The sequence below is a fragment of the Mustelus asterias genome, chromosome 5 (genome assembly GCF_964213995.1).
Source record: "Mustelus asterias chromosome 5, sMusAst1.hap1.1, whole genome shotgun sequence".
Classification (NCBI taxonomy): domain Eukaryota; kingdom Metazoa; phylum Chordata; class Chondrichthyes; order Carcharhiniformes; family Triakidae; genus Mustelus; species Mustelus asterias.
The window spans coordinates 24878057-24901437 of NC_135805.1; the positions used below are offsets into that span (position 1 = coordinate 24878057).

Below are 23381 nucleotides of genomic sequence, written 5' to 3' on the forward strand. Positions count from 1 at the left end.
ACCCTTTCAGGCACAACAAACAACTCGCTGAGTGGAAAGAACTCTCCCCATCTCCGCTCTGGTTCTTTTGGCAATTACCTTTAACATGTGTCCTCTGGTTACTGACTATCCTGTCAAACTCTTTCTCCCTATCTATTTTATTTACAACCTTCATAACTCTGAACCCACACACACACCTCCGTTAAATCGTCCCTGAACCTTACCTGCTGTAAGAAGAACAATCCTAGCTTGTCATGAGCACCATTATGAAATGCCCCTTTTTAAAAGTGACTGGTGTATGTACAGCCTGGTCATTTTCCTTTGTCCAAGATAAAAGCATATTTTTTACCAAGTTAATGTGGTGGTGGTGATTTGCCAGTGGCACTGCACTCAGGATCAGGACTGAGATGTAAAGAAATTTCATCATTCAGAGATTTGTGTTGTGAAGGTTCCAGTGTTGAAGATATCCAAGGTTGAGATCAATAGCCTTTTTTAGATACTAAGGGATATGTTGATAGAGTGAGAAATCAGGATAAAAATTCAGCCATGGATGGTGGAGCATTCTATGAGTGGTCCACTCCGATTCGTTATGTTCTTAATGTAGTTATTAATGCCGTCAATACAGTCAGCGGGACTAAAGAAATCTGAAAGTTGTTGTTGCGGGAGCTCAGGTTGCACATTTGTACTCTGCAGACAGTTGATTCAAAGGCCCTCTTAAGAGGCACAGTAAGAAGTCTCACAACACCAGGTTAAAGTTCAACAGGTTTATTTGGAATCACGAGCTTTCAGAGGGCTGCCCCTTCATCAGGTGAGTGGCGGGGGACTGCTCCTTCATCAGGTGACCTACCTGATAAGGGAGCAGCGCTCCTAAAGCTCGTGATTCCAAACAAACCTGTTGGACTTTAACCTGGTGTTGTGAGACTTCTTACTGTGCTTACCCCAGTCCAAGCCGGCATCTCCACCTCGTGGCCCCTTAAGAGGGACCAGGGAATAGGCTGCCTGCCCAAACAATTTAGCAAAGTTCCCTTTAAAATGTGTGGGCTGGTGGTGGCGCAGGGAACAAACAGGCCACGTGCAAGCCATGGTCCCTTTAAGAGGCGCACATGCAAGGCCGCGCGCCAATCTTAAAGTGACTATGCAGTGCAAGAAGCCCAGAGCAAAGAGAAGTTATGGGGAACATTGCATTTCAGTCAAGGTAAAACGCTGCTTGTCCACAAGAAGAGTATTTTTAGAAATGAGTAACTGGGATGGGGGCAGTTCAGGATCAAACAGGTTGACTTTCTCACGGTGGTTATCTTTTAACTTCACAGGCTGGTCACCATAATCTGGAAACCTGTTTGAGCGTGGCTCTACTTTCCCTCGCCTTAGTGATGGCGGGCACTGGGAACCTGAAAGTCCTCCAGCTGTGTCGGTTCATGCATAAAAGAACGGGAGGGGAAATGAACTACGGCTTTCACATGGCAGCTCACATGGCTCTTGGTCTCCTGTTCTTGGGAGGGGGAAGGTAATTCAGCAGCATTTCACTTGCAAATGTGATGGGGGATTGAACTCTTCCTGATTCAGTCGCCCAGTGTAGGTGTCGTCTGCTTCCCGAGTCTCGAATGACAGCCAGATTCAGAGCAAAGCTCAAAGGCAAAATACTCCGGATAATGAACAGAAAATGCTGGAAAGACTCAGTGGGCCAGGCAGTGTGTGTGGAGAGAGAAACAGAGTTCACGTTTCGGGTCGATGACCTTTCATCACAACTGTCGAAACGCCTTCTGCTCCACGCCCAACAACCTGCCCTTGAAGAATGCCCCCCACTGCACCAGTGCGTTGTTACCCCCGCAGCAGCCATCTTGTGGCTGATCTGATAAAATTACCAATTGGTGCCAAATTAGGGATAGTTTTCCTCTGTAAGCTTGCACCCACTAGGAACTGGATAGGTGCTTATTTTACAGAGCTTACACTACAGGGGGTGGCACAGTGGTTAGCACTGCTGCCTCACAGCGCCAGGCACCAGGTTCAATTCCGACCGTGGATGATAGTCTGTGTGGAGTTTGCATGTTCTGCCTGTGTCTGCGTGGGTTACCTCTGGGTGCTCCGGTTTCCTCCCACAGTCTGAAAGATGAGCGGGTTAGGTGGATTAGCCATACTAAATTAGTGCTCAGTAATGTATGGGTTGGGTGGATCAGGTGAGGGGGATGGGTCTGGATACGGTGCAGTTTCGGAGAGTTGGTGCAGACTCGATGGGCCGAATGACCTCCTTCTGCACTGTAGGGATTCGATGAAATTGAAAAAACGCTGTAGGCCTGGCCTGGATTTTGAACTCAGATCCCAGCAATGAAAAGGCCATCATTTAAAATAAGTTTTTTAAATTTTCACGAGCAACCGGGGCGGCACGGTAGCACAGTGGTTAGCACTGCTGCTTCACAGCTCCAGGGACCTGGGTTCGATTCCCGGCTTGGGTCACTGTGTGGAGTTTGCACATTCTCCTCACGTCTGCTTGGGTTTCCTCCGGGTGCTCCGGTTTCCTCCCACAGTCCAAAGATGTGCGGGTTAGGTTGATTGGCCATGCTAAAATTGCCCCTTAGTATCCTGAGATGCGTAGGTTAGAGGGATTAGTGGGTAAATGTGTAGGGATATGGGGGTAGGGTCTGGGTGGGATTGTGGTCGGTGCAGACACGATGGGCCGAATGGCCTCTTTCTGTACTGTAGGGTTTCTATGATTTCAACCCAGCCCTAATCCCCAGAGTGAACAATGTAGTTTTAAGTTTATTTATTAGTGTCACAAGTAGGTTTACCTTAACAGCGCAATGAAGTTACTGTGAAAATTCCCTAGTCGCCACACTCCGGCGCCTGTTCGGGTACACTGAGGGAGAATTTAGCATGGCCAATGCACCTAACCAGCATGTCTTTCGGACTGTGGGAGGAAACCGGAGGGACCCGGGTTCGATTCCTGGCTCGGGTCACTGCCTGTGCGGAGTTTGCACATTCTCCCTGTGTCTGCGTGGGTTTCCTCCGGGTGCTCCGGTTTCCTCCCACAGTCCGAAAGACGTGCTGGTTAGGTGCATTGGCCATGCTAAATTCTCCCTCAGTGTACCCGAACCGGCGCCAGAGTGTGGCGACTAGGGGATTTTCACAGTAACTTCATTAGAATATTAATGTCAGCCTACTTGAGACTAATAAATAAACAATGTGCCACTGTAAAAATAGCTGCCTTCCAGGAAAGGAGACATGAAAAATTGAGGGGAGATGGGAAACAAGTCATAATAAAATTGCACAACTATTTCTAATTGCTGTCAGTAGATACTTACGTTTGATAGGTACAAAGTATTCATTATTCTACTGTTCCCACTTAGCACAATTGTGATTTAAATGGTGTAAATTAATACCAAGGAATTCATTACCGTACATACACTGCCTTAAATATGTATTTTATTTCTGTCGCTTTTTCACCTGCCCACAGCACTCGCTCCTCCCCACACTAACTCACGCCATCCAACTGCCCCATTCGGCCATTCATAAAATGCCTCGAGGGAAGGAAATCTGCCGTCCTTACCTGGTCTGGCCTACATGTGACTCCAGAGCCACAGCAACGTGGTTGACTCTCAGCTGCCCTCCAAAGGCAACTAGGGATGGGCAAGGAATGCTGGGCCAGCCAGCAATGCCCATGTCCCACAAATGAATAAAAAAGCCGTCGTCCTCCTGTTTCCATCTCATCCACCCTGTCCATATCACTCAGCACACAGCACCCTCCCCAGTCACATCCACCTCCATTCATCTGAACTGCCCCTGAGTCACCTGCCGGCCTGCCTCCATCTAATCGCTTACCCGTGACACCCGGCTCGCCCATCACCACGCCTCATCGTCCAGTCATTCTCTTCTTCCCCCCCCCCCCCCCCCCCCCCCCCCCCGAGTCCAGTCATTCACCTCCTATCCTGCTGGCCCTCCCTGTCTGTTTACTACATCTCGCTCACCCCACCCATCTCGAGCACATCACCGACTCGCCCCACCTCGCTCACCGCAGCCAACTCCCCTCACCGCACCCCTCCACACCTCACCCGGTGACTCACCTTTCAGAGGGACTCCACAAAATACACCGGAATAGAGAGAGAGAGAGAGAGATAATCGGGTGAAAGTTCAGTGCGGCCACAGCGATGATATAAAACCCTGCCCACGTGCTGTTGTGTGTGTGACTGAAATTGGTACAATTTGTGGGTTTTGCTAGCCTGCTTCTAACAATCGTTTTGTAAAAGGATGAATCTTCTTGCAACTGTTTTCGTTTGTGTTTTGAATTGTCCCTTTAAACCTCTGTTGCAGATACTCATTGTGCACGTCTAATTCTGCAATCGCAGCTCTGCTTTGTGCACTATATCCTCGCTTCCCGGCTCACAGCACTGACAATAGGTAGGTGTATATTTGGGCACATTGGAGCTGACTAATATCAATTTGTGTTTTTTATTATGAGCCCCACAGATTTTATGCAGTGGTTCCCCCGCTCTATGAAGGGCCAGTCCCATTGCGGTCCAGACATGGCAGGTTTTATTTGGTGGGTTTTCATTCTTGTTCATCTATATGGGCGGCACGGCGGCACAGTGGTTAGCACTGCTGCCTCACAGCGCCAGGGACCCGGGTTCGATTCCTGGCTTGTCTGTGCAGAATCTGCACGTTCTCCCCGTGTCTGCGTGGGTTTCCTCTGGGTGCTCCGGCTTCCTCCCACAGTCTGAAAGACATGCTGGCCATGCTAAATTCTCCCTCAGTGTACCCGAACAGGCGCCGGAGTGTGGTGACTGGGGCATTTTCACAGTAACTTCATTGCAGTGTTAATGTAAGCCTACTTGTGACACTAATAAAACTTTAATTTATTTTACTTCTACTCTTTCCATTTTGATTGTGAACAATTTCACCTCAGCGGGGGCCTCAGTTTCATTCTTCTAAGATCACACCTCGACTAATTCCACACTTGATGCCACATTGAGTTCCTTTTTTGATTTGATTTAATATTGTCACATGTATTGGGATACAGTGAAAAGTATTGTTTCTTGCACACTTTACAGACAAAACATACCGATAATGTTCATAGCATATACAGGAGAGAAGGAAAGGAGAGGGTGCAGAATATAGTGTTGCAATCATAGATAGGGTGTAGAAAAAGATTAGCTTAATATAAGGTAGGTCTATTCAAAAGTCTGATGGCAGCAGGGAAGAAGCTATTCTTCAGTCGGTTGGTACATGACCTCAGACTTTTGTATCTTTTTCCCGATGGAAGAGGGTGGAAGAGAGAATGTCCGGGGTGGTGCAGTCCTAGATTATGCTTGATTGCTTTTCCAAGGCAGCGGGAAGTGTAGACGGAGTCGATGGCTGTTTTGCATGATGGACTGGGCTTCGTTCACAATACTTTGTAGTTTCTTGCGGGTCTTGGGCAGAGCAGGAGCCATACCAAGCTGTGATACAACCAGAAAGAATGCTTTTTGCCGAGAGTCTCCCTTAAATCTGACCCCTTGACTCAAGAAGCTCCCACCACCCTCAGGCACTTCCATTGGGAGCTGTGACTATCTCTGTTTCTTCTCTCCCCTGACTGCAATCTGTCTCCCTCTTGGACCCGTAACTCTCCATCCCCTCCACTCCAATCCTCCAGACTGAGGTGATGCTATCATTGTATGGTGGGAGGACCTCTAACTGGCTGAAGTCAAAGATAAATTAATGGTCTCCTCTTCCTAAATGTTTCTGGGCCATGGTGCTCCTACCAAACACTGCGGATGCTGGTTACCTCAAGTGAAAAGAGAAGAAGCTGTCTGTTTTAAGTTTATTTATTAGTGTCACAAGTAGGCTTACATTAACACTGCAATGAAGTTACTGCGAAAATCCCCTAGTCACCAGACTCTGGCGCCTGTTCAGGTACACTGCGGGAGAATTTAGCATGGCCAATGCACCTAACCAGCACGTCTTTCTGACTGTGGGAGGAAACCGGAGCACCCAGAGGAAACCCGTGCAGACTCCGCACAGACAGTCACCCAAGCCGGGAATCGAACCTGGGTCCCTGGCGCTGTGAGGCAGCAGCGCTAACCACTGTGCCACCGTGCCACCCACTAACAAATCATTAATGCATATAATGTCCCTGATCTTATCTGCACTTCCTCTAACTTCATCCCAACTTCATGAAACCCATTTCTCTGTCCTCCCCTGAGGTATTGCAAACAGAACTGCCCCTGTTATCTCATTGTTTCAGCTTGCACTTGACACATTGAGAAAACCTGATCCTATCTCGGCTCCATTCTTCCCTTGGTACTCGCCTGTTTAAAGGGAGAGACTAGTAGAAGGATTCAAAATTGTGAGGGGCTTTGACAGAGCAAGTGTAAAGAAAGCTATTTCCTCTGGCAAGTGATTCAGTAACTGGAGGACACAGACTTAAAATAATTGGTGGAAGTAGATAGGAAATGTGGAGAAATTGTTCACAGACACTTGTTCAGATTACCAGGTTCAGGGCGGCACGGTGGTTAGCACTGCTGCCTCACAGCGCCAGGGACCTGGATTCAATTCCAACCTTGGGTGAGTGTCTGTGTGAAGTTTTCACATTCTCCCCATGTCTGCGTGGGTTTCCTCCCGCACTCCAGAGGTGTGTGGGTTAGGGCGGATTGGCCACGCTAAATTTAACCTTGGTGTCAGGGGGATTAGCAGGGTAAAAATGTGGAGTTACGGGGATAGGGTCTGAGTGGGAGGGTTGTCGGTGCAGACTCGATGGGCCGAATGGCCTCCTTCTGCACGGTAGGGATTCTATGGAGTGGCTTAAAATTGGCAATACGTGCGGATGTGTGTCCTGCTACCAATCTGGTACGCAATCTGACAGACCAAGAGGGCGAGTGGGAGAAGTACAAGGGTTTCGATCCCCCAGTGACCTTATATCAGTCAAGATAGGGACTCTCCGGAGAACAGGATATTCTCCCTTGCCTGTTATTTTTTGGCCTCAGTCTGACCTTGGTTGCTTAGAACTGAGGGCGCGATCGCTTGTTCAAAGGACACGCTGTTTCTTTGCATTCCAGACTGCAGTAATGTGGGGGAGCGTAAATGCACAAGGGAAAAACTTAAGAATGTAATTTTTGGCCAAGACCTTGGAGACCTTGAGGGCTGAGTCATTGCATTTTTTTCTTTCTTCTACATGCAGATATCACCTTCAGGCACTGAGGCATTTGTACGTGCTTGCTGCTGAACCACGTCTCCTAGTGCCAGTTGATGTGGACACAAACACTCCATGTTATGCCCTCATCAAGGTTACTTATAAGGTACGTGAGTTGGAGTTGACTGTTTATAATCAAAGCAGATTGAACTATTGGCCGCAACCTTCTTGGTTTCAGCATCTTGCACATTATGCATGAGCAAACTAATTTATCAGAGGAAACAGATTATGAAGGATATCGTCACGCAGATATTTTTACAGCTGGTGGTCGCTGGGAGCTCAGTCATTTGACCATCTTACCTGAGAATGATAACTGACTCCGGCTGTAGACCCATAAAGAATAGATGCACCAATAGAGGCACCAATGTGTCTCCCCATGTTGCACTTGTCTGTCTTGTATTGAATGTACCAACCTTGGCAGCTCAGCCAAGTAGGCTGTTGCTGAGCACATGTGGCCGATTAGTGCCAAAGAAATGCTAGCTATTGCACTACATGGGGGGCAGCACGGTGGCATAGTGGTTCGCAGTGCTGCTTCACAGCACCAGGGATCCAGGTTCGATTCTCGGCTTGGGTCACTGTCTGTATAGAGTTCGGATGTTCTCCCCGTGCTTGCGTAGTTTCCTCGGGGTGCTCCGGTTTCCCCTCTCAGTCCAAAGATGTGTGGGTTCGGTGGATTGGCCATGCTAAATTCTCCCTCGGTGTACCCGAACAGGCGCCAGAGTGTGACGACTAAAGGATTTTCACAGTAACTTCATTGCAGTGTTAATGTAAACCTACTTGTGACTAATAAATAAATAAACTTTAACTTTGACATTGAAGATTGAATGAAGGGGCGATGGTGGCATTTTAAAAAATTAATTTGTGGGACATGGGCATTGCTGGCTGGCCAGCATTTATTGCCCATCCCTAGTTGCCCTTGTTTGGAGGGCAGTTGTGAGTCAACCACATTGCTGTGGCTCTGGAGTCACATGTAGGCCCAGACTTGGTAAAGACGGCAGATTTCCTTCCCTGAAGGACATTAGTGAACCAGATGGGTTTTTCCAACAATGGACAATGATTTCATGGTCAGCAGTAGATTCTTAATTCCAGATATTCTTTATTGAATTCAAATTCCACCATCTGCCGTGGCGGGATTCAAACCCGGGTCCCCAGAACATTAGCTGAGTTTATGGATTACTAGCCTAGCGATAATACCACTAGGCCATCGCCCAGTAAATCACAAGAAAAATGTAGTTTTTGGCAATCGCCTCGTGGTATTATCTAGTAATCCGTAGGCCCTGCCTAATCCCCAGGAGGCATGGGTTCAGATCCCACCATGGCAGCTGGTGGAAGTTAAAATCAATAAAATCCAGAATTGAGAGCAAGTCTCAGTAATGTTGACCGTGAAACTGTCATCGCTCCTCATAAAAACCCACGTCCTGTAGGGAAAGAAATCTGCCGTCCTTTTCCAATGTGGCCTATGTGATTGACTCTTCACTGCCCTCTGACATGGCCTAGCAAACAGCTCGGTTCAAGGAAAGTTAGGGATAGGCAACAGTTGCTGGCTCTTTATCCCCAAGAAAAAAAATGATTTCAGTCGTCTTTCCAAAAACTCCACAAACTCAAAAGAAACATTTCTCCCCGCTATCTCAACCAAACGATCTGGTAACACCGGATTCCACACCGAAATGGATTCCTGAGCAAAGTTGAGCTCCGCACTATCACTTTTAAAAATAAAAGTTTACTTATTAGTCACAAGAAGGTTTACATTAACACTGCAATGAAGTTACTGTGAAACTCCCCTAGTCGCCACACTCTGGCGCCTGTTCGGGTACACTGAGGGAGAATTTAGCATGGCCAATGCACCTAACCAACACGTCTTTCGGAGTGTGGGAGGAAACTGGAGCACCCGGAGGAAACCCACGCAGACACGGGGAGAACGTGCAGACTCCACACAGACAGTGACCCAAGCTGGGAATCGAACCCGGGTCCCTGGCGCTGTGAGGCAGCAGTGCTAACTACTGTGCCACCGTGCCTGCCCCAAAATCATATCTGTATTGGCTAACTGCTGCATCCTTCAAACTATACCCACTTAGGGACAACTGAAATGAAATGCATCAATATCTCTGAAGACTATTAGGACTTCTTTCAAATTCCAACAAAGGAAATTTTAACTTTTAAAACAAACATGACTTTGTAATTCCAGCCCTAGCTGTGGGAACTCTTGATTCACATCTCCTTTCAGGATATGGTTCCCATCTACATTGTTCTCATGTGAGCCTCCTCCTTCAGAGACAAGCATTGACTTCCCCTGGGGAGGAAAATTCCAGAGCCACAGTATTATGGCAGAACGGGTTGTGTGTAATGAGCCAACACTATGATGATCCATAACATAAGCAAGCAGAGGAGGTGGCCCGTTCCCACGCCCTTTGTCAATGTGTAGTCCTTTCTGTATGCCGATGTCTGGTTCACAAGATTATTTTTTCTATTTGTTCGTGGGATATGGGTGTCGCTGACTGGGCCAACGCTTATTGCCCATTGCTAATTGCCCTTGAACTGAGTGTCTCCCTAGGCCATTTCAGAGGGCATTTTAAGAGTCAACCACATTGCTGTGGCTCTGGAGTCACATGTAGGCTAGACCAGGTAAGGACGACAGATTTTCTTCCCCAAAGGACATTAGTGAACCAGATGGTTTTTTGTTTTTATGACACTCGACAATAGTTCCACGACACTTTTAATTCCAGATTTTTCCAGATTCAAATTTCACCATCTGCCACGGTGGGATTCGAACCCAGGTCCCCAGAGCATTACCCTGGCTCTCTGGATTATTAGTGAGTGACAAAACCACTGAACCACCACCTCCCCAATGGCTCACCATCTCTGGAAAAGAGAAAGCTGAGAGATGACCTGGTAGAGGTCTTTAAAATTATGAAGAGGGTGTTTATACTGTGCAAGGGCCCCCTCCCTTCAAAGAACAAAGAAAATTACAGCACAGGAACGGGCTATTTGGCCCTCCAAGCCTGCACCGACCATGCTGCCCGACTTAATTGAAACCCCCGACCCTTCCGGGGACCATATCCCTCTATTCTCATCCTATTCATGTATTTGTCAAAACGCCCTTAAAAGTCACTACCGTATCTGCTTCCACTACCTCCCCCGGCAGCGGGTTCCAGGCACCCACCACCCTCTGTGTAAAAAATCTGCCTCGTACATCTCCTTTAAACCTTGCCCCTTGCATCTTAAACATGTGCTCCCTAGTAATTGACTCTTCCACCTTGGGAAAAAGCTTCTGACTATCCACTCTGTCCATGCTTCTCATAATCTTGTAGACTTCTATCAGGTCGCCCCTCAACCTCCGTCGTTCCAGCAAGAGCAAACCCAAGTTTCTCCAACCTCTCCTCATAGCTAATGTCCTCCTTACCAGACAACATGCTGGTAAATCTTTTCTGTACCCTCCCCAAAGCCTCCACATCCTTAGTGTGGCAACCAGAATTGAACACTATATTCCAAGTGCGGCCTAACTAAGGTTCTAAAAAGCTGCAACATGACTTGCCAATTTTTAAACTCAATGCCCCAGCCGATGAAGGCAAGCATGCCGTATGCCTTCTTGACTACCTTCTTCACCTGCATTGCCACTTTCAGTGACCTGTGTACCTGTACACCCAGATCCCTTTGCCTATCAATACTCGTAAGGGTTCTGTCATTTACTTTATATTTCCTATCTGTATTAGACCTTCCAAAATGCATGACCTCACAGAACCCCATGGACTGATGGTTTACATTCTAGGGTTTGAAGAGAGCTGGCTGCAGAGATACTGGGTATGGTGCTTGTGATCACCCATAATTCCTTAGATTCTGGAATAGTTCCTGTGGATTGGAAGGTAGAAAATGTAACCATGCTATGCTAGAAAGGCCGTTAGTTTAACATTGGTCGTCAGGAATGTGTTAGAATCTATTATTAAGGAAATGGTCATAAGGCACTTAGGAAATCAAAAATTGGTGAGGTTTTACGAGAGGGAAATTGTGCTGGACAAACCTACATGCGTTTTTTTGAAAATGCAACAACTTAATAAACAGATAATCTTGTCAACCTGGCAGAGTCCTGTGCCAAGAGGCAGTTCCAGGGGGCATTGGCAGGCCATTGCCTGGCCAAGTCAAAGAACAGTACAGCACAGGAATAGGCCCTTCTACCACCAAGTCTGTGCTGACACGGGTGCCTCTCTAATATTTTCTTGCCTCTACATGGTCCATATCCCTCTATTCCGTGCCTATTTATGCATCTATCCAGATGCTTCTTGAACGTTGTTATAGAATCTGCTTCCACCACCAGCTCCAGCAGCACATTCCAGGCACTCACCACCCTCTGTGTGAAAAACCTGCCCCTTATGTTTCTCCTCGTGTCTGCGTGGGTTTCCTCCGGGTGCTCCGGTTTCCTCCCACAGTCCAAAGATGTGCAGGTTAGGTTGATTGGCCAGGTTAAAAATTGCCCCTTAGAGTCCTGGGATGTGTAGGTTAGAGGGATTAGCGGGTAAATATGTGGGGGTAGGGCCTGGGTGGGATTGTGGTCGGTGCAGACTCGATGGGCCGAATGGCCTCCTTCTGCACTGTAGGGTTTCTATGATTCTATGATTTCTATGATTATGTCTCTTTTCAACTTTTCCCCCTTTCACTTTCAACCTATGGCCCTGAGTAATTGACCTATCGACCCTGGGAAAAAGACTCTGATTATCCACTCTATCCAAGCCTGTCATAATCTTGTAAACCTCTATCAGGTCCCCCCTCATCCTCCGACGCTCCAATGAAAACAATCCAAGTTTGTTCAATCTTTCTTCATAGTCCATATCCTCCAAACCAGGCAACATCCTGGTAAATCTCTTCTGCATCCTTTCCACTGCATCAACATCCTTCCGGTAGTGTGGTGACCAGAATTGTGTACTATACTCCAAATACAGCCTAACCAAAGTCTTATACAGCTGCAATGACCGGCATGCCATATGCCTTCTTGACCACCTTGTCCACCTGAATTGCCACCTTCGGGGATCTGAACACATAGATCCCTCTGTATGCTAATATTTCTAAAGGCTCTACCATTTACTGTATACTTTCCTTCTGCAGTAGACCTTCCAAACTGCATCACCTCACATTTGTCCGGGTTAAGTTCCATCTGCCATCTTTCGGCCCAGGTCTCCAGCCGATTTATATCCTGCTGTATCCTCTGACAATCCTCCTCACTATCCACTACTCGCCCAATTTTTGTATCATCTGCAAATGTACTAATCAGACCACCTGCATTTTCCTCCTAGCCATTCATATATATTACAAACAACAGAGGCCCCAGCACTGAATATTGTGGAACACCGCTTGTCACAGACCTCCAGTTAGAAAAGTACCCTTCCACTGCTACTCTCTGCTTTCTATGCCCAAGCCAGTCTTATGTCCACCTTACCAGCTCACCTCGGATCCCATATGATTTCACCTTCTGTATCGGCCTGGCATGAGGAACCTTATTGAAGGCTTTACTAAAAGTCCATGTATACAGCATCCACTGCCTTGACCTGGTCAATTTTCCTTGTCACTTCCTCAAAAAACTCAATCAAGTTTGTGAGATACGACCTCCCCTTCACAAAACCATGCTGCCTATCACTAATAAGCCAATTCTCTTCCAGATGTGAGTACATCCTGTCCCTAACAATCTTCTCCAATGTTTCCCCCCCCCCCCCCCCCCCCCCCCGGGGCTATATTTACTTTTACGACCCCAGGCAGAAGCCCCACGTCAGGTTCACGTCCAGGTGAGCCATTGTAATTGGTGCTGCCACGCCAGCGCCTACTTAATATCTGGTTGAGTGGCGGGGGGGGAATAGAGTGCTCGCTAATGACATGCTAATGTATTAAAATGAGCTTTCTGTGGCCCCGCAGCGTGTTTCATGCTATTCCACCCTCAGTGTACCCGAACAGGCGCCGGAGTGTGGCCACTAGGGGATTTTCACAGTAACTTCATTGTAGTGTCAATGGAAGCCTTCTTGTGACACGAATAAATAAACTTTATAAACTTGTTGAAGCAAAGGAAATAAAGCAGGCAACACTTGTGGTTATGTTTTGCTTTATGCCATTAGCCTCTGTAATTATAGTTCGCAGCAACCTCCCTCGGGATTTACTCAGTGATATTCTGAGTTTCCTCCTGCCCATGTACTGTGGGTCCATCAACTTTTTTGCAGTGATAGTAAAAGGATATTTTATTTATTTATTAGTCGCAAGTAAGGCTTACATTCCCACTGCAATGAAGCTACTGTGAAAATCCCCTAGTCGCCACACTCCAGCGCCTGTTCGGGTACACTGAGGGAGAATTTAGCATGGCCAATGCACCTAACCAGCATGTCTTTCGGACTGTGGGAGGAAACCGGAGCACCCGGAGGAAACCCACGCAGACACGGGGAGAATGTGCAGACTCCGCACAGACAGTGACCCAAGCCGGGAATCGAACCCGGGTCCCTGGCGCTGTGAGGCAGCAGTGCTAACCACTGTGCCACCGTGCCAGTAAGAGTTCTCCTGGTGAAGCAAGAAGAGGTCACAAAATATTTATGCTCATTCTCATGAAAAGCTGAGTGTACAAGTGCTTTTAGATCACTGTGTGTTCTTTGCTTCCGATATATTGGTTGTCTGCTAAGCAGATAAAACACAGGCGAAAATGGTGGACTTACACACTTTAGACTGGTGATTTCGAAAAGAGATTTGATGAGCACAGGCGGGAAGTAAATTTTAGGGTGATGGGGGATCGAGCAGGGGAATGGGATTGACTTGAGTATTCTACAGCAAGACCTTGTGGATGTAATGGGCCAAATGGCCTCCTTCTGTGTCGAAATAACTGTTGGACTACAATTAGCAATATTGTAGTAAACACAGCAACAAGTCTCTCAACACCAGGTTAAAGTCCAACAGGTTTAATTGGTATCACAAGCTTTTGGAGCGCTGTTCCTTCATCAGGTGAGGAGAGACTCCACTGACGACGATCCCACCCAGGCCCTAACCCGATGTATTTACGCTGCCAATCTCCCTGACAAGGAGAAATTGAGCATGGCCAATCAACCTAACCCGCACACGTATGTAGTGAGGGAGGAAACCCACGCAGACACGGGGAGAATGTGCAGACTCCACACAGACAGTGACCCAAGGCCGGAATCGAACCCGGGACCCTGGCGCTGTGAGGCAGCAATGCTAATCACTGTGCCACCGTGCTGCCTGAACTGACTGCCTTCCGTGCTGTAAATTTATATGACTCAATGACAAAGCTAAGGTGTGTTGCCTGATAAATTCTTGCTAGAATTTCAGACTGGAAAAGGGAAAGGCTGCAATGCTTTGCTCTTAATGATGGTAGACTTTTGTGAAGTAAAAAAATCCATGTGAAGTGCATTTGCTTGTGTAATTGGTGTGCAAGGCATTAGTGCCTGGCTAAAGTGGTCACTTTAGCCACTCATGTGGCTAGTCAGTGTTTTTTATTGCTGGCCATTAAGATCTCCACAAATACCATACCAACCATTTAATTCATTATCTTGCAATTGTGTCTCTGTCTATATATGCCGTGTTTGTGAACCCACCTCTCCACTGGCCTGATGAAGGAGCAGCGCTCTGATAGCTCATGATTCCAAATAAACTTGGACTTCCACCTGGTTTTGTGAGACTCTTTACCATGCCCAACCCAGTCCAACATCGGCATCTCCACATCATGACTATTGAATGGTTGATGTACCAGCAAGTGGAGAGAAACTCTTCAAGGCAATTTTCTCACTTTACATTAGCACAGCAGTTCCACAGATGTATAATGTCATCTCTTGGGGAATATGGGTTTCGCTGACTGCTGTGTCCTGTACACAGTCTTGACAGAAGTCTGTGCTGTGTCGCGCTTGGATGCTAACTTCAGTTTGTTTATTATTTCAGCCACTAATAGTTGTCCTCTGAGCTGCGGTGAGGGCAGAGGTTTTCCTTGTCCAGATATTTGTCTTTGTCACAGGACAAGTACAGTAACACATTAGCTGTGTTCTAGACTTCTGTGCCACTTTCATTTTGCCGTGTTTTAAGCCAGTTGCAACTCCAATATATCTCTACATCATCAAGTGTTGCATTAAAAGGTGCCACCTAAGTAGCCGCAATGCACCAGGGTGTTGGGTTGCTAGCTAAGATCGGTATTGAAAGCTTCACACCCTGGTTTCCCCGAAATTGAGTTTTCACGGCTTCCTCTGTGAAGCTGCTGTTCAAAAGGAACTGTCTTGTATCCACCTTCGTCAGGTCTCATTTGGAATATAGTGTTGAATTCTGGTCGCCACACTACCAGAAGGACGTGGAGGCTTTGGAAAATGTATAGAAAAGATTTACCAGGATGTTGCCTGGTATGGAGGGCATTAGCTATGAGGAGCGGTTGGAGAAATTTGGTTTGTTCTCACTGGAACGACAGAGGTTGAGGGGCGACCTGATAGAAGTCTACAAGATTATGAGGGGCATGGACAGAGTGGATAGTCAGAAGCTTTTCCCCAGGGTGGAAGAGTCAATTACTAGGGGGCACAGGTTTAAGGTGTGAGGGGCAAGGTTTAAAGGAGATGTATGAGGCAAGTTTTTTGCACAGAGGTAGTGGATGCCTGAAACTTGCTGCCGTGAGAGGTAGTGACTTTTAAGGGGCATCTTGACAAATACATGAATAGGATGGGAATAAAGGGATATGGTTCCCGGAAGAGTAAGAGGGTTTAGTTTAGACAGGCAGCGTAGTCGGTGCAGGCTTGGAGGGCCGAAGGGCCTTATTCATGTGCTGTAACTTTCTTTGTTCTTTGTTCACACTGCCCCAGTGAACTTCCTGGGTGAATCTAAACACAGAACAATGGCTTTAAGGGATCAGGAGCAACGAAAAAGAATCATTATCTCTTGGTCTCGTTTTCAAACGCAGTTCCACCAACGAATATCGTCCAGTCTGCACACATTTCCTGTCCTATTTTTTGTTCCTCAATAGTTTTTTCTGCATTATACCCCTTCCACTTCCCCCTGCAGACAATGGCGGCTGCAGAGTTATATTCCTACACACATTGTATTTACAAGGAGGCGGCGGCCTAGTGGCATTATCACCAGACTGTTCATCCAGAAACTCAGCGAATGTTCTGGGGGCCCAGGTTCGAATCCCACCCATGGCAGATATTGGGATTTGAATTCAATAAAAGAAAATCTGAAATTAAGAATCTACTGATGACCATGAAACCATTGCCGATTGTCAGAGAAACCCATCTGGTTCACGAATGTCCTTTAGGGAAGAAAATCTGACGTCCTCACCTGGTCTGGCCTGCATGTGTCTCCAGAGCCACAGCAATGTGGTTGACTCTCAACTGCCCTCCAAGGGCAACTGGGGATGGGCAATAAATGCTGCCCAGCCAGTGATGCCCATGTCCCACGAATGAATCATAGAATAGAATCATAGAATCCCTACAGTGCAGAAGGAGGCCATTCAGCCCATCCAGTCAGCACCAATCTTATTCCCATCTTATTCCCGTAACCGCACATATTTACCCTGCAAATCCCCTGACACTCGGGTCAATTTAACATGCCAATCAACCTAACCCGCACATCTTTGGACTGTGGAAGGAAACCGGAGCACCCGGACAAATAAAAGAAACACACACAAGCCACAATGGATAGTAAGAGATCTACTAGGAAATCCAGCTTGTCCCACACCTTGCACTGCCTTACTCATCATATTATACATACATGATATATACAATATGCAATTTCACCGAGAACCAGATTTAAAACACAGACCAATTAGCGGGGGAAGAAAATGGCGAAAAATCTTTTTGGATGCACACCCCACCACCACCACCCAGTGATACTGTGAAACCCCAGTCAGATCCTGATTAATGTTGTCGTGTGCCCCCCCCCCCCCCCCGGGCCAGAAACCTGACCAGTTCTTGCTTTAAGAGACTCAACAATGCACGGTTCACTGCATGAGCAACAGTCTGTTCTGGAGGCCCTCTGTTCGTTATTCCGAGGGATGGGAACTACCACCTGACATCTAACCTCATTCTGCCAATGCTTAAACTTCTAGCTTTCGTGCTAGAAGCGACTTCACACACACATGGCCCTGTCTTTTGCAAACAGAAAGGTCCTGGATGACGGTCGGAACCAAGGTCCGGGGTGACGTTCGGAACCAAGGTCCGGTGTGACGGTCGGAACCAAGGTTCCAACTTAACAAAAGCTAAGGGTCAGCCATTCTCTAGTTCATGCCCATGGCAATGACTTGGCCAATCAAAAGTTGACCTGCCTGGTTTGAATTTTTAAAAAGCTTGGCAGTTAACTGTTCCCTAGTGCGTTCTCCATGACAATGTCTCTACCAACCAGAGTCCACTTGCCAACTAGTCAGCACCTTCTCCTCATGAAGTATAAGTTGTTGTTCTCTTTGAAACGCGGTATTCTTCTAATTTGTTTATGAGATCTGGTATTCTTGCAAACTTGTCCGAGTGCGTGCAAGACAAAAGCTTTGATAACATGTCTTTATTCTGCAATACTGAAGTCCTGTACGACAAGCGGCGAATTAAATTTAAGTTAAAAGAAAGAAAACCAACCACTGTGATTGGTATCCAGGAACCCCTTCTAGTAACCTTGTTCTTTTTGTTGTACTCATCCACACAGAGGATGTCCGTTCTGGTGGAAATGAGTATTCTCTGACAATATTATCATTAAGCATTACCAGATCAGGTACTGTGTTTACTACAAGTAGAGGACATATGGTACACAATGTACCTTAACATTAATCTCAGAAAGAGTTCTCCTAATGCTGAATAGCCATCATAGCATTTCCTACACCAGTACAAGGACACAAGAATTAGGAGGAGTTGGCCATTTGGCCCCTTGAGCCGGCTGCACCATTTGATAAGATCATGGTAGGTCTGATTGTGACCTCAGAGTCACTTTCCTATCTGCAACCCCCACACCACCCCCATATTCCTTGACTCCCTGGTCAGTCAAAAATCAATCTAACTTCACCTGGAACATATTCAACGACCCAGCCTCCACTGTGGAAAAGAATTCCACACACTAACGACTCACTGAGAGAAAAGCTATTTTCCTTATCTCAGTTTTAAATGGGAGACCCTTAATTTTTCAATTCTGCCCCATATCTTTCCACTCTCCACAAGGGTCCACATCCCCTCAGCATCTACTCCCATCAAGTCCCCTCAGGACCTTGTATGTTTCAGAGCGCCCCTCATTCTTCTAAACTCCAATGGATATTGGCTCAACATACTTGTGGGTGGCATGGTGGCAGAGTGGTTCGCACTGCTGCCTCACAGCGCCGGGGACCCGGGTTCAGTTCCGGCCTCAGGTCACCATCTGTGTGACCTGAGGCAGTAGATGAGGGCAGTGCAGTTGATGTTGTCTACATGGACTTTAACAAGGCCTTTGACAAGGTACCGCATGGTAGATTGTTACATAAGATTAAATCTCACGGGATCCAGGGTGAGCTATCTAAATGGATACAAAATTGGCTTCTTGACAGAATGTGGAGATGCCGGCGTTGGACTAGGGTAAACACAGTAAGAAGTCTCACAACACCAGGTTAAAGTCCAACAGGTTTATCTGGTAGCACTAGCTTTCGGAGCGCTGCTCTTTCATCAGGTAAGTGGGAGTTCTGTTCACAAACAGGGCATATAAAGACACAAACTCGATTTACAAAATAATGGTTGGAATGCGAGTCTTTACAGGTAATCAAGTCTTAAAGGTATAGACAATGTGAGTAGAGAGAGGGTTAAGCACAGGTTAAAGAGATGTGTATTGTCTCCAGCCAGGACAGTTAGTGAGATTTTGCAAGCCCAGGCAAGTCGTGGGGGTTAGAGGTAGTGTGACATGAACCCAAGATCCCGGTTGAAGCCGTCCTCATGTGTGCGGAACTTGGCCATCAGTCTCTGCTCAGCGACTCTGCGCTGTCGTGTGTCATGAAGGCCACCTTGGAGAACGCTTACCTGAAGATCAGAGGCCGAATGCCCGTGACCGCTGAAGTGTTCCCCAACAGGAAGAGAACACTCGACAATCACCAGTCAAGAGTGATTGTAGAGGGTTGTTTTTCAAACTGGAGGCCTGTGACCAGCGGTGTGCCTCAGAGATCAGTACTGGGTCCGCTGTTATTTGTCATTTATATTAATGATTTGGATGAGAATATAGGAGGCATGGTTAGTAAGTTTGCAGATGACACCAAGATTGGTGGCATAGTGGACAGTGAAAAAAGTTATCTCCGATTGCAACGGGATCTTAATCATTGGGCTAGCGGGCTGATGAATGGCAGATAGAGTTTAATTTAGACAAATGCGAGGTGATGCATTTTGGTAGTTTGAACCAGGGCAGGACTTACTCAGTTAATGGTAGGGAGAGTTACAGAACAAAGAGATCTAGGGGTACAAGTTCATAGCTCCTTGAAAGTGGAGTCACAGGTGGACAGAGTGGTGAAGAAGGCATTTGGCATGCTTGGTTTCATTGGTCAGAACATTGAATACAGGAGTTGGGACATCTTGTTGAAGTTGTACAAGACATTGGTAAGGCCACACTTGGAATACTGTGTGCAGTTCTAGTCACCCTATTATAGAAAGGATATTATTAAACTAGAAAGAGTGCAGAAAAAATTTACTAGGATGCTACTGGGACTTGATGGTTTGAGTTATAAGGAGAGGCTGGATAGACTGGGACTTTTTTCTCTGGAGCGTAGGAGGCTGAGGGGTGATCTTATAGAGATCAATAAAATAATGAGGGGCATAGACAAGGTGCATAGTCAATATCTTTTCCCAAAGGTAGGGGAGTCTAAAACTAGAGGGCATAGGTTTAAGATGAGAGGGGAGAGATACAAAAGTGTCAAGGGCAATTTTTTAACACAGAGGGTGGTGAGTGTCTGGAACAAGCTACCAAGGGTAGTAGTAGAGACGGGTACAATTTTGTCTTTTAAAAAGCATTTAGATAGTTGCATGGATAAGATGGAGCGATATGGGCCAAATGCGGGCAATTGGGACTAGCTTAGTGGTTTAAAAAAAAAGGGCAGCATGGACAAGTTGGGCCGAAGGGCCTGTTTCCATGCTGTAAACCTCTATGACTCTGTGTGGAGTTTGCACGTTCTCCCCGTGCCTGCGTGGGTTTCCTCCGGGTGCTCCGGTTTCCTCCCATACTCCAAAGATGTGCAGGTTAGGTTGATTGGCCATGCTAAAATTGGCCCTGAGTGTCAGGGGGATTAACAGGATGAATATGTGGGGTTGCGGGGATCAGGCCTGGGTGGGATTGTTGTCGGTGCAGGCTCAATGGGCTGAATGGCCTCCTTCTGCACTGTAGGGATTTTATGATTCTGGAGATAACAATTCTAAAGGTTTTCAAATTGTAGTTGAACGTTTTATAAGACCAGTCATCAATCTGCTTTTGCAGTTATAACAAAAAGCACTTTCAATATCAGGTGCTAACGTTTTCCTTGCCTGTGTGAGAGATACTTGCTAAGTGCTTCACAGTGGTCTTTACTAAGAAGGATATTGGGGTGGAGGCAATTCCTGAAACTGAAGTGAGCAATATTGTGATGGACAGAAGCGATTTTTCAGGCAAGTTAGTTTATGTTTATTAGTGTCGCGAGTAGGTTTACATTAACACTGCAATGAAGTTACTGTGAAAATCCCCTCGTCGCCACACTCCGGTGCCTGTTCGGGTACACTGAGGGAGAATTTAGCACGGCCAATGTACCTAACCAGCATGTCTTTCAGACTGCGGGAGGAAACCAGCGCATCCGGAGGAAATCCACGCAGACACAGGGAGAACGTGCAGACTCCGCACAGTGACCCAAGCCGGGAATCAAACCCGGGTCCCTGGCGCTGTGAGGCAGCAGTGCTAACCACTGTGCCACAGTTAAGCTAAGAGAAGGGCAATGTGCCAGAGCCTGACTGAATACATCCTGGAATCCTGAACGAGATGAAGGGAGGAAATTACTGTGGCCCTGGAACTTATTAGTTCAGAACTCCTTTTATTGTAAATGTGTGCTGGGGAACTGGAGAGTGGCCAATGCAGTGCTCACTCTTTAATAGGGAGACAGAACTAATCTGGATAAGTACAGGCCAATTAACTTAGCAACTGTGGTAGGAAATGTTTTAGGGTCTTCAAGGCTAAAATCGCCACGTAGTTCAAGAAAAGAGAAAATGGTTAGGTTTAGCCAGTGCAGATTTCAACGGGTTTGAAACTATGCTTGGCAAACATCATAGAATTCTTTGAGGAGGTAACAGACATGGTAGGTGAGGGAAATGTAGTGGACGTAGAACACATGGTAACTTATGAGTGTATCTTAAGCACAAGATCACAGCACGGTGGCGCAGTGGTTAGCACTGCTGCCTCTCAGTGCTAGGGACCCGGGTTCGAATCCCGGCTTGGGTCACTGTCTGTGCGGAGTCTGCACGTTCTCCCTGTGCGGGTTTCCTCCCACAATCCGAAAGACGTGCTGGTTAGGTGCATTGGCCATGCTAAATTCTGCCTCGGTGTACCCAGACAGGCGAGTGAGTGTGGCGACTTGGGGATTTTCACAGTAACTTTACTGCACTGTTAATGTAAACCTACTTGTGACTAATAAATGAACTGAAAGCTTAAACTTAAAACTTAAGATCACAAGAAGTGACAACTAGAGGAGCTGAAAACTCAAGAAGCCAGTATTCACTTGCACTTGCTTGAAGGGGAAAGAATAGGAATTCGATTTTCACGCAATAGTTGCCATTCCTGAGGACCTTTACGGGAGTTATTGATGATGAGATTGCTTACCTTGAAATGAAATCCTACTGGCCTATTGAACACAACTTGTCAGATCTAAATAATGGTTGTTCAGGAAGGCAGTGTTGTGCCACTTAGGTACCTAACAAGCCAGCAGCAGCTGTCCCCGTGGACCAAGGACCCGGAGGACAAAAGTCCTGCCTGCCAAGAATTGTCAGCCAATCAGAGAACGACAGCTCTTATGCACGCCAAATAATTGTTTCCTTGAAGCAGTAACATGTGGCATGGATAAAGGGGAACCTGTCAATCTATTGTACTTGGATTTCCAGATGACACTTGATATGGTGCACTGCAAAGATTATGGCAGAACATGTAGCTCAAAGTGTAGGGAGTAACGTATGTGTTAGTATGAATAGAAAATTGGTTGGCTGGCAGAAAACAGAGTATGAATAAATGGGTCCTTTTCTGATTAGCAGAATGTGATGAGTGGAGTCCCGCAGGGGGTCTGTGCTGAAACCTCAATTTTTTCCAGTTTTTATCCATGACTCAGTTGAGGGGAGCAAAGGCATGGAAGCTGAATCTGCAGATGACACAAGGATAGATAGGAAAGTATGTTGTAAAGAGGACATAAGGAGGTTGCAGATGAATATAGGTAGGTTGAATAAGTGGACAAAAATCTGGCAGATGCCGTACAATGTGGGAAAATGCAAAGTTCACTGACAAGAAGAATGAAAAAGCAGAGTATTACTTAAACAGAGCAACTGCAGAATTCTGAGGTGCAGAGGGATCTGGGTGTTCTCGTACACGAGTCACAAAAAGTTAGTATGCAGGTACAGCAAGTAATTAAGAGGGCTAGTGGAATGCTATCCTTTATTACGAGAGGAATTGGGCATAAAAATATGAATATTAAGCTTCAGTTATACAGGGAATTATTGAGATCACATTTTGAATACCCCTTATTTAGGGAAGGATGTAAATGCCATTGGAGGCAGTTTAGAGTAGGCTTACTAGATTCATAACGAGAATGACTGGATTGTCCTATAAACAAAGATTGGACAGACTAGCTCATTTCCATTGGAGATGGGATGAGTGAGGGATGACTTGATTGAAGTACAAAAGATTCTGAACGGTGTTGACAAGGTTTTTGATTTGATTTATTATTGTCACATGTATTGGCATACAATGAAAAGTATTGTTTTTTGCGCGCTATACAGACAAAGTATACCGTTCATAGAGAAGGAGATGAGAGAGTGCAGAATGTAGTGTTACAGTCATAGCTAGGGTGTAGAGAAAGATCAATTTAATGCAAGGTAAGTCCATTCAAAAGTCTGACAGCAGCAGGGAAGAAGCCGTTCTTGAGTCGGTTGGTATGTGACCTCAGACTTTTGTATCTTTTTCCTGACGGAAGAAGGCGGATGAGAGAATGCCCGGGGTGTGTGGGGTCCTAAATTATGCTGGCTGCTTTGCTGAGGCAGCGGGAAGTGTAGACAGAGTCAATGGATGGGAGGCTAGGGTTTGCGTGATGGAT

At 46.5% G+C, this 23381-nt stretch overlaps 1 protein-coding gene across 2 annotated transcripts in view; it reads left to right on the forward strand.

Annotated features, from left to right (window-relative positions):
* anapc1 (anaphase promoting complex subunit 1) overlaps nt 1–23381 on the forward strand; it is a 248134-nt gene that overhangs the window by 195697 nt on the left and 29056 nt on the right. For both annotated transcript variants that reach the window (XM_078212275.1, XM_078212276.1), the window contains exons 38-40: nt 1290–1483; nt 4282–4368; nt 7124–7241. In XM_078212275.1, coding sequence (XP_078068401.1) covers nt 1290–1483; nt 4282–4368; nt 7124–7241 — 399 coding nt within the window. The remainder of the gene's footprint in view (nt 1–1289; nt 1484–4281; nt 4369–7123; nt 7242–23381) is intronic.